A 12,582-nucleotide genomic window follows, 5' to 3' on the forward strand; every position below is an offset into this window, starting at 1 on the left:
CAAGATGATTAGGGGTTTAGATAGAGTTGACCGTGAGAACCTTTTTCCATGTATGGAGTCAGCTATTATGAGGGGGCATAGCTTTAAATTAAGGGGTGGTAGGTATAGGACAGATGTTAGGGGTAGGTTCTTTACTCAGCGAATCGTGAGTTCATGGAATGCCCTGCCAGTAGCAGTGGTGGACTCTCCCTCTTTATGGGCATTTAAGCGGGCATTGGATAGGCATATGGAGGATAGTGGGCTAGTGTAGGTTACGTGGGCTTGGATCGGCGCAACATCGAGGGCCAAAGGGCCTGTACTGCGCTGTATTCTTCTATGTTCTATATTCTAGGGCTGTCTGATCCAGCAGTAACCTGCGCAACTGCTGCCTTTATTGTTTGATTTCCAAGACATTGGTTAGGCCATTATTGGAATTATGTAATTCTGGTCTCCCTGCTATAAGAAGGATGTTGTGAAACTTGAAAGGGTCCAGAAAAGATTTACAAGGATGTTGCCAAGGTTGGAGGGTTTGAGCTATAGGGAGAGGCTGAATAGACTAGGACTGTTTTCCCCTGAGTGTTGGAGGCTGAGGGGTGATCTTATAGAGGTTTATAAAATTATGAGGGACATGAATAGGCTAAATAGACAAGGTCTTTTCCCAGGGTGGAGAAGTCCAAAACTAGTGGACACCGGTTTAAGAGGAGACACGAAAGATTTAAAAGGGACCTACGGGGCAACTTTTTCACACAGAGGGTGGTGCGAGCATGGAATGAGTTGCCAGAAGGAATGAAGGAGGCCAGTACAATTACAACATTTAAATGACATCTGGATGGGTATACGAGGGATATGGGCCAAGTACTGGCAAATAGGACCAGATTTATTTAGGACATCTAGTTGGCATGGAAAGTTGGACCGAAGAGTCTGTTTCTGTACTATATATCTCTATGACTCTAATACATTATCATACAATGTCTTTGGGGGATTTTGAGGCTTCAAAATATTGACTAATAAGCTGTCACCTATAGTACTCTTTAAATTTTAAACTTGTCCTCCAAAGAGCTCCTCTGGTTCAGTGAACAACTGCACTGGACTGAGCAGGAAGGTCCTGGGTGGGAAACTGAACCATTCCAAGTGGCCCAATCTCAGCTGAAACATTGGTAATGGCATTACATTTAGTCTTTGTAATCCTTGGGTTACAGGAAACATTAAAAGAAAATAATCACATTTCCTGTTATTTGATGATTGCTGCTTGAGTACACTTATGGACATCAAGCTCATTCGTTTGTCTTCTGTAGTCAAAGTCAATTCCACTTACCTCTCATGCTCATTATTTTCCCTCAAAGCATTATAGCTTTAAAAGAGGACATCAAAAAAGTTGCCCCATAGGCCCCTTTTAAATTGTGTCATCTATTTTAACTGCCTTCACCTGGTAACATTCTTGGACATGTACCAACTTTTGGGTGAAAAAACTACACCTGTTCATTCTCCCCTTATATGCTTACCTGTTTTGTCTTTTAGTAACTCCTATCGTGTCATCTGATATTTGATCAATCAATATAGGAAAACAATTTATTTAAATCAGATAAGAAAAATACACACAATGAAACAGATGTTACAAAGAAAACACATACAAAAAATACTTACGCTGATGCCAAGACTGGCTGCATTAGGTGCACAGTTGTGTTAAATACTTCCAGGTCCACATCTTCCACCTCTGCTCCATTGCAGGATCCAGGCACAGTTACAATAGAGACACCAATTATAGTTCCAGACACATCTGTGTTAACAGTGATTACATCAGAGAGGTGAGACTCAACCAGAGAGCACTACAGAAAGAAAATTAAAACAAAGACAATAGCATCAGCAGCCAAAATAATACTTATAGCTTAGAATTCTCAATTTTTCTTAAGTCGTTCCAGGGCAGTTTTGACACTTTCAATATATTTTCTCTTATTTATTTGTATTATGAGGTGGTAACAATCAATCTCCACTCCTGAAGACACTGATACATGCAGTTCCACAGGTACTGCTAGTTCTAACAAGTGGTCATTTTCTTACCTATCCAGACTTGCCAGGCATCAGCTGCACACTTCAGCAGGAACATAGCATAATAATCCACAGTGGGAACTTTGGCTTGTTGTTTCCTTTCCCTAGCCTAAGTGTTCAAGAGGCTGCACCAGTGACAGTAAATATTGTAGTTTAAATTTGGTGTATATTAATTGGCTGCATCTACTAGCACCTTGAACCATTAAGCTATCATCAAACACAACCTCACTTCCAGTCTCAAGACTGTTTTGCAGACTTCAACAGCGAACATATAATCAGACACAAGGTGGTGTACTCTTAGCAGTTGGGTCATTGCAGGATTCTTCAGAGCAAACATATCATCAGACATAAAATGTACTTCTACTAGCTAGGACATTACAGGCTTAGATATTTTCTAATCATCTGTTCAGAGATGTTACTTATATACCTCTGGTGCATGTAGAATTTGAACTCAAACCTCTTGGTCCATAGATAGTGACACGACCACTACACAAGGACACCTTAGGCTTATGCTCCATGTAATGGTCTAGTAAAGAAACCCTCACTCTAACATCAAAGAAGAATCTGGATCAGTGGTGCTGGAAGAGCACAGCAATTCAGGCAGCATCCGAGGACAGGCAAAATGCCTGTCCTCGGATGCTGCCTGAATTGCTGTGCTCTTCCAGCACTACTGATCCAGAATCTGGTTTCCAGCATCTGCAGTCATTGTTTTTACATCAAAGAAGAAGTCAATCAGACTTACAAACCTTTGGCTAAAGCTACTGAGCAGCCCCATCACAAGATTAATGGACAGTTTGTTGCTTATAATAAATACAACAGATGTTATAGCATTTTAAAAAAAAAAATTATCCACACTTCTAGGTAGTCACACGGGTGACTGGTTTTATGCAAACATAAAATGGAAAAGATAGAAGAGTTCTTGAGGCAGACCAAGCAGATGCTGTTTCACCCAAAAGACTATTATAAAGGCTCCTGACTGACTGAAAAAGCTACATTTCATGTTGTTTTGAAGCACAATTAATCAAATTTTCAAATTCACACTTACAATTATGAGTATCATGAAAACAAAAAAAAAACTGCAGATACTGGAAATCAGGAATAAAAACTTAGGATAACACCTGAGGAAGCAATGACTCAAGTACGTTCTTTGTGAAAATACGAAAGCTTTGAACTAGCCTCCATACTCAAAACACCAAGTGATTGAATCTTTCCACACATGCTCTCAGACTGGCTCAGTGCATCTACCATTTTCAGTTTATGCAAATAATAAGGTGTTTGATAAGAAAGGTTATGTAGTGCAAAGAAGATGCATTACTGTGCTCGAATATTTTACACTTCTTAAGAATGAAGGAAATAATTATTTAAAACAACCATAAAATAATGGATAGAAAATGTCTCAAGTTAAACATTAAATTAATTTCACTGATCTACAAGATGAAATATTATGCTAAAAGTTTATTACATAATTGAAAGGTTTTAAATGTAGGAAATGGAAATTAAAATAAAAAAGATAAGAACAGGATTTTTTAAAAAATTTGTTCACATTGACAGAAACAAAGCAAATTACATCAACTAGATCTACTGTGGCATTGCTCACGGAAAAAAGCAGATAGAAAATACAATATGAGACAACAAAGTTTAGCTGTGCCCCATTCGTAAAAATACTGCTTAATTCAAATATAAATGAGGCACAAAAATGGCTGCCTTCCCTGTGTGCTTCAATTAAAATTGTTCAAGTTTTGTCTTTGATACCTCATAACTTTTCTTAACTACAAAGTACCTTTGAAATAGCTGCTGTAAAAATTAGTGCCATACATTAATGTTTGGAAATTACCTTGAAAGTATTCAATATATTTACATGGATCATTTTATACATAGATAAATTTCAAGTTTTTTTTAAAAACATAATTTGGTGTATGCACATTTGAAGAGGATGAAGTGGAGGCGAGGGAGAGCAGTGAAAGAGAACCGGGTTTATGCTGCCTAGTGTGCAACTGTTAGGATGCAAGCGCAGTTTGTACATGTAGCGCTGTTCAGCAACAGCATCAATAGACACCGGAAACAGGGAGAGGCAGACAAGCAATGACAAAGCACCTGATAGAACTGGAAGACTATGTTCTGTGATGCATTTGTTATGTTGGCTTCACATTGAAAACTTTTTTAACGAAATTGAGTTTGAAGTAACAGTGATTACCTGAGTTTTTTTTAAAAAGAGGTAACTGAAAAGACACAATGGAACTTTTTTTTAGCCAAGGCATTTCTTAAAAGCCATGTGGATCTAGATCATTGAAGGGTGACTGAATCACTTGATATTGTGTTTTCTGACTAAACCGCATCTGCAAAGACCCCAGAGACAATTTCTTGCGTTTGGTGACACCCATCTACATATGCCAGAACTTTCATCAATAGCTATTTGAGTATATCAGGCTTGATCCTTTTCGCCTTCACGAATTATTGTCCAAAAGTGCCTTTTTCCACCATGAATCTCTGCTGAAATAAATATTATTTCTTGTGCGTGCGTGCGCTTTTGGGTAAACATTTATATTTTCATATTAAAAACCAAGTAATTTAATCAATTTTGAAAAAGTCTGTTTTTAAAGTTTAATTTGCAGAAAGCATACAATCAACTATATTGAGAACTGGGTGAAACATCCAAAGTGATGTTGTGACCTATGTAATAGTGGAATTACAGATAGACAGTGCACATCACCTCTCTGTCATGACATACTTGAGCTAATAAAAAGTAGGTATTAAAGATTACAGTTAGCTTGGAGGTTCATCTACAGAACTGAGTCATAAAAGAAATAGCAAATCTAAAGCATACCATGAAAATTGCAGGAATTAATATCAAGTTAACTGGAAGGGCACCCCTAATGAAGATCTCAGTAGTCCAGTCACTGCACACGAATGTTTAATGCATGCTGCTGGGGTAAAGTAGCAGAGCTTTGTCCTTCAATTAATACATACTGAAACTAATCTAACATTACAATAACAAAACAAAAGACAGCTGAGACACTTGCTGGCTTCACATCTCAGGTCTTTGAGATGCACAATAAAAAGAATACAATTTGATGAAACAATGTGCGACAGACCAGTTCAGCCTTTTCTTGCAAAAGAAAATTCAATCTTGATACCAGTATGAAAGTTTTCTGATGATACTAATTTATTTTCTATCACTCCTGAAGGGTTCACAATATGGTACAGTTGGTTAGATACCAGTCACCCTACAGCATTTTGGGCCAATTAGTCATTCTTGAGCCCAAACCATGTTGTCAGTTATCAGAGTCATTAGTTCCACAACTACAGCTGACCTCCTATCAGACCCCATAATCAAGTATTTTCCCAGAGTCATTCGGCAGCAAGTGCAGTTAACGTGGTTAATCTATCCCCTCCTTCACCCTGAGCTGTTGTGCCCTAAATGCCATACCAGTTGAAAACAAGTAGCTCAACAGAGATCATCAGTTGAACGTCTGACCCAATCCACCTTAGTTTATGCATTGACCCATATGATATGCTGTTCAAGCATAACGTAATATATCATCAAGAAACCTTTCAAACTTTTACAAAAAGAGCGATGATGAGACGCCATGTATATGATCAATTCCAAAAAGTAGGTTAGCCAAGGGGAACACTGTATCCCCTTAAAAGCCTAGCAATCTGACCACTAACAAGAAGGTGCCAAGATGACCGTATCCAGGAAGAGATGATAGTACACTGGAAAGATTGCAAAGGAGTGGTAGTATCTCATTTTAATTTAGACCATCGCCAATATTTATGCAGCTTCTTCACTACTAATACGGTAATGTGGAAATGATACATTGTAATAAAATACAGGATATATCCTGTTAAACATGTGGTTAGCTAAATATATATATATCTCAAGTTGGCAAGCTGACATACAATGACATCACCCTACTAGGGAAGGGGAAACATGCTGACCCAGTCACTAACATCTTGTACAGAAATGTACCCATATATCACATTTCACTCAAAATTCATCACCTGTTACATGTGATACTGAGTTCATGTTTGCTCCAAATATTAAACTTTTGTCTTGTTACACAACCTCCCAACTCTTAGTAGAATACAGTTCCATATATACAAGAACTGTCCTGCAAGGCATTCAAGCCGGACAGCCTGAGTGATCTATTTGACTGCAGTTGTGTCCCCATCAGTGCATGATCCTATTGCACAAGACCACAAAGACAAGCTAGGAACATGGAATAGGAGCCATGAGGCAGTAGGCAAGCAGGCATCGAGGTCAACTCTGACATTTCAACTACTGCCTGAAACCAGATCAAACTCAAGACAGGTGAAGGTCAAACTCAGGACTTGTAACTGATGGTAAAGAGGAACAAATAATTTAAGAAACTGATTTTCATCTGACCCTGCTGTTCATCTGCATGGTTGATGGAAAGAAACTCTGTAGTTACTGGTGCTACCTGCATCACTCTATTGACATAGAACGCAGAAATAGACCCTTTTGTCCAACTTGTCCATGTTGACCACCTTTCCTAAACTGAACTACCCCATTTGCCTGCATTTGGCCCACAGCCCTCTAAACATTTCTTATTCACATACTCATCGAAATGTCTTTTAAATGTTGCAATTGTATTCGTCTTCACCTTTCCTCTGGCAGTTCATTCCATATACGCACCACCCTCTGTGTAAAAATGTTGCACCTCTTTCCCCTCTCACCTTAAACCTATGCCCTCGAGTTTTGGATTTCCCTGTCTGAGGGAAAAGATCTTGGCTATTCACTTTATCTGTACCTTCATGATTTTATAAACATTGAAAAGATCACCCCACAGCCTCCTACGCTTCAGAGAAAATATCTAGCCTCTCCTTATAACTTAAATCCTCCACTCTCTTTTCTGCACCCTTTCCAGTGTAATAACATTCTTCCTGTAGCAGGGCAACTAGAATTGTTTGCAGTATTGCAAAAGTGGCCTCATCAATATTTTGTACAATCACAACATGTGCCAACTCCCATACTCCATGCTCTCCCTTTTTCACATCCTGTGTACTGGTAAGTCACTTTCAAGGTGCATCTGCACTCCTAGGTCTCTGTTCGACAATACTTCCCAGAGTTTGACCACTTGTCTAAGTCCTGCCCTGACTTGTCTTACCAAAATGCAACACTTTGGATTTATCTAAATTAATCTCCATTTGGCTCTCCTCGGCCCAACTGATCAAGATCTCATTGTACCCTTAGATAACCTTCTTTACTGTCCACTCTACCACCAATTTTGGATCATTGGCAATCTTACTAACCATGCCTCCTGTATTCTCATTCCAAATCGTTTATATTTTAAAAAAACTACAGTGGACCAGCACTGATCCTTGTGGCACACCGCTGGTTTCAGGCTTATAGTCCAAACAACCACCCTGTATTACCAACCTCTGTTTCCTACTAATTTTGCATCCAATTGGCTAGTTCTCCGTGGACCCCATGTAATCTAATTTTACTAACCAGATTACCATGCAGAATGTTGCTAAAGTCCATGCAGACATCTACTGCTCTGCCTTCATCTATCTTCTTGATCACCCCTTCCAAAAACTCAATCAAATTTGAGAGACATGATTTCCCACGCACAAAGCCATGCTGACTTTCTCTAAATCAGTCCTTGCCTTTCCAAATGCACGTAAATTCTGTCTGTCAGAATCCCCTCCCTCAACTTACCCACCACTGACGTCAGGCTGACCAGTCAACAGTTCCCTGGCTTTTCCCAGCAGACTTTCTTAAAATTATGGTACATTAGCCACTCTCTATCTTCTAACACCTCCATGGCAGCAGAAGGATAAAGAGTAAAGACATAGAAAGCTCTAATAAACAGAATGTTAAGAAAAATACTGACAACAACGTTTTGGAAAACTAGCTTAAAATTTAAACAGGAGGTAAAACTTTCCTGAATTACCCCTAATTTAAGGCTACAGAGCTTTAAATTTATCAACTGTTTCCCTTTTGCTCCCAAATGCACTGAATCAGGCTAGTGTTCACTTCAGCAGATTGTCCAAATGCCATTTGTAACACAAGTCCAGTTCACAAGCGTTGGCAGGGCACAGCAGATCAGGGTCCTGTCCTGAGCAATCCTGTTCACAAAACTTTTCAAACAAGAGTCACTTGGAAAATAATTAGAAGCAGTTACGTTGATCCCAAACTCAGGGTCAATGAAATCAGTTGTGACACTCAAAGGTAAGTTCTATAATAAATAAATGCGCCTTTATTCACTAACCTATCGGGGAACTCAACAATTTGTCTTTTAGGGTCCAGCTTAAGTGTTTTCCCCATTCTCTCACATTTTACAATAGCTGTTAACTCTTCACCTAGCTTTCTTGATTAGAAATTTTATGCATAATGTGTGCATTCCCTGATGCACATCCTTCCTAACCAAAAGTAGATTTTCATTTGGGAGACAGTAGTGAGTAGCTATTCTTCACACAAGTTTAGGCAGCAGGTGATGACAGGTGATTTAATCAACGAAGGTTTCATGGATGAGTGCAGTCCTGACTGACCCAATAACTATATCTGGAAATTGTTCTTGGGGGGGGGGGGAGGGTTGCCAAACGACCATTAGAAATAGCTGCTTTTTCCATTCTATTTTGAAGTCTTTTGAGCATTGTTTTAGTTTAGTCACTCCACTATTGGTAGCCATGTCTTCAGTTGCTAGGGCTCCAAGTTCTACAATTCCCTCCCTAAGCTTTTCTGCCCCTCTCTGCACTTTTAAGATACTTGTTAAAACCAAGTACTTTAACCAAGCTTTTGATCATCTGCTCTCATATTGCTGACGGGGCTTAATGTCAAATTTTGCATTACAATATGCCTGTAACACATCAAAACATTTTATGTTGTTAAAAATCACTATATACAGAACAAATATTTGTACTCAATCTATAAGTGAAAAGAACAACTCTAGCAGCTGAATGGATACGCCCAAGATCTGTTGACTTGGCAAAAAATAGAAACCAAACCAGAGATTTGTAATTTATGTGACTGAGCACTGCATTAGACCTTTACCCACCAAGGCCATGGAGGAATCATAGAATCCCTACAGTATGGAAACAGGCCCTTCAGCCCAATAAGTCCACACTGACCCTCCAAAGAGTAACCTACTCAGACCCATTCCCCAACCCTTTTATCCTATACTTACTCCTGACCAAGGTACCTAATCTACACATCCCTGAATACTATGGGCAATTTAGCACTGCCAAATTCACCTAGCCTGCACATATTTGGATTGTGGGAGGAAACCGGAACACCCAGAGGAAACCCACGCAGACACGGGGAGAATGTGCAAATTCTACACAGTCAATCATCCAAGAAGGTGAGCAATAATTCCAAACAGCATGACTGAATAGGTGTCCAGGCGTGACCATTTTCTTGTAGTAAAGTAGAATATAGCTCCCCTTTAAAAAACAAACGCCAAATTAATACTTGCCCATTTATATAACAGACTCCACTTAGTATCACAGAGAGTCATTCAAAAGCATTTTTTTGAGAAAGCACTAGGTAAATTTGTAGTACATAAGGAAGTCATAAGTTTCAATTATGAAGAAAAGATTAAAATAGTTCGATTGGGTCTTGGAATAAGTCCTAAATGGTCTGAATGTTCTATTTTCCCCCTCATCTCTCGAGCATATTTCTATGCTTGGCAAATGCACCAGAAAAAGTGACTTAATGGAATCTTGTCTCTTGACTGTAAATGTTGACTGTGTGGCATTTAATGAGCAGAAACAGATATGATTATATTAAGATAGATCAAGTGTTGAGATAAATGTATGAATGTTGATTCAATCAAAGCCCCACGTGAGCAGTTAAAATAGAAGCTCTTATGTGCCAGGGATCACAGTGAGTAAAATAAGAACTTGCACTTTCAAAACTGTCACCAGGGAGTGCATGAAGCTGAAGTTAGCATACAAGCGGATTGTTTTTAAAACCACTTGCATTTGGCATAATGTATGATTTATATTTTCAGCAAGCACTTCTTTTAATGAGAAAAAAAAGAAATAAACAGAGAAAGCTGTCAGGTCAAAGGTGGGTTTAATTTTTGTGTACACTACCCTTTCATGATGTTTAATTCTTTTATTGGAATTGCTTGATGTTTTATTAGCTTTGGTCCCACTCTGCAGTTTTCAGTTAATCCACGATGGATTTCAGTCCCTGGTTTGAGCGGTGAGCCACAAAGACCTGTTAAAACCAAGATTAATTTCCTACTCCTTGCTACTAAGCTGGACAGCTGTAAAAATGTTAAAGTTGGTTTCACTGATTGTCCAGTGAAATAGAAAGCACAGAGGGAAGAAATACAGCAAAATGAGCCACTCACAATAACTCTTCACCTCTTCTTCTTCAGCAGTTCCATAGGATCAAGAATGGCCTGCTTCCATACCAATTAAATGGGTTCTGAGATGATTAATAAGTGCAATGCATGACCTGCACACTCTACAACAATGCAGGGCAGGTTGTACTTGAAAGGTCAGGTAGATGAGGAGTATGGAGGTTTGACACCTTGTTGCTGCTCTCTACCTAACTTTATTTCATATGCAAATTTAGTGCCCTCAGCTCCTTCTTCCATATCGTTAATGTGAATAGTTGTAGTCTCAACATTGACTCCTGTAGAACTCTACTCATCATGGGTTGTCATCCTGAAAAAGACCCCTTTACCCCTACTTTCTGTCTTCTGCAGGTCAGCTAATCCTCTATCCATGCCAGTATCTTACTCCTAACACCATGGGGTCTTATCTTGTTTAGCAGCCATCTCTGAGGCATCTTGTCAAAGGCCTTCTGGAAATCCAACTACATAACATTCTCTGGCTCTCCTTTGCCTGACTTGCTCATTATCTCCTCAAAGAATTTTAACAGTTTTGTCAGGCATAACCTCCCCTTGACGAAGCCATGGGGACTGGATCTAATTTTACCAAGCACGTTCAAGTATTCTGCAAGCTCATCCATAATAAGGGACTCTAAAATCTTACCAATGACAGATATCATGCTCACTGGACTATAGGTTCCTGTCTTCTGCCTCTCTTCCTTCTTAAACATGGCCGTTACATTAGCCACTTTCCAGTACTCTGGGACTCACTCTGACTCCACTGTTTCCTAAAAGATCACCACCAATGCCTCTACAATCTGCTCAGCTATCTCCTTCAGAACTCTAAGGTGTATTCCATCTGATTTGGGTGATTTATCCACCTTCAGATCTTTCAGCTTCCCCAGTACTTTCCTCTTAATGACGGTAACTACATTCACCTCTGCCCCGACTCTCTTGACACTCAGCTAACCTGGTGTCTTCCTCTGTGAAAAACCGATGCAAATTATCTTTTTAGTTCTTCTGCCGTTTCTTTGCTCCCTATTATTACTTCTCTAGCCTAATTTTCCAGTGGTCCAATGTCCCCTCTTGCATCTCACTTACCTCTTAGGAGATCTAAAAAAACTCTTGCCAGCTTCTTTTATATTACTAGCAAGTTTACTCTCAAATCTCATCTTCGACCCACTTCTTGATTTTTTTTTAAAAAGTTATCCTCTGCTGGGTTTTAAAGGCTTCCCACTAATTTTCACAACATTGGAAGTTTTTTTCTTTTGCTGCTGGCCAAGCTGGCCTTGCCCTCTCCTTAGTATGTTTCTTCTTTCTTGGGATGAATTTCTGCTGTGTCTCCCAAATTACTATTAGAAACTCCTACCATTGTTTTTCCACTGTCTTCCCTGCTAGGTTCCCCTTCCAATCAACTCTGGCCAGCTCGTTCATGTTTCTGTAGTTAACTTCTCTTAATTGTAACACTGTTACATCTAATTCCAACTTCTCCCTCAAACTGCAGGGTGAATTCTACCATATTATGGTCACTGTCCTCTAGAGGTTTCTTCACCTGAAGCTCCACAATCAACCTCATGATACATCACCAAATCTAAAAATACTTATTCTTTACTGGGCTCTATTACAAGCTGCTCCAAATAAAAAAAATCTCGCAGACATTCCACAAATTCCTTCTTGAGATCGGTTACCAATTTGATGGTTTTCAGTCCACTTACATATTGAAGTCTTAGATGATAATTTTAATAGTGCATTCTTATATGCCTTTTCTATCTCCTGATTTTTTTTCTTCCCCACATCCTGAGGACTGTACATAACTCCCATCAGGGTCTTCAGGTAGGTGGCCAACAGCTTTTCCCGATGGTAGGGGAGTTTAAAACTAGAGGGCACAGGTTTAAGGTGAGAGAGGAGAGTTACAAAAGTGTCTAGAGGGGCAGCTTTTTCACACAGAAGATGGTGAGAGTCTGGAATGGGCTGCCAGAGATAGTGGTGGAAGCAAATACAATTTTGTCATTTAAGAAACATTTAGACATGGATAGATAGGTGTGGAGGAGTATGAGGTAAAAACAATCACTGCAGATGCTGGAAACCAGATTCTGGATCAGTGGTGCTGGAAGAGCACAGCAATTCAGGCAGCATCCGAGGACAGGCAAAATCGACGTTTCGGGCAAAAGCCCTTCATCAGGAATAAAGGCAGAGAGCCTGAAGCGTGGAGAGATAAGCTCGAGGAGGGGGGGGGTGGGGAGAGAGT

At 39.5% G+C, this 12,582-nt stretch overlaps 1 protein-coding gene across 1 annotated transcript in view; it reads right to left on the reverse strand.

The window, feature by feature from the left end:
* The window catches only part of emc10 (ER membrane protein complex subunit 10), a 44,415-nt gene that overhangs the window by 15,397 nt on the left and 16,436 nt on the right, over positions 1-12,582 (reverse strand). Inside the window, exon 5 of the mRNA XM_043679655.1 lies at positions 1,624-1,805. Within this exon, the coding sequence (XP_043535590.1) occupies positions 1,624-1,805 (182 nt within the window). The remainder of the gene's footprint in view (positions 1-1,623; positions 1,806-12,582) is intronic.

Source organism: Chiloscyllium plagiosum, chromosome 39 (assembly GCF_004010195.1).
Source record: "Chiloscyllium plagiosum isolate BGI_BamShark_2017 chromosome 39, ASM401019v2, whole genome shotgun sequence".
Lineage (NCBI taxonomy): Eukaryota > Metazoa > Chordata > Chondrichthyes > Orectolobiformes > Hemiscylliidae > Chiloscyllium > Chiloscyllium plagiosum.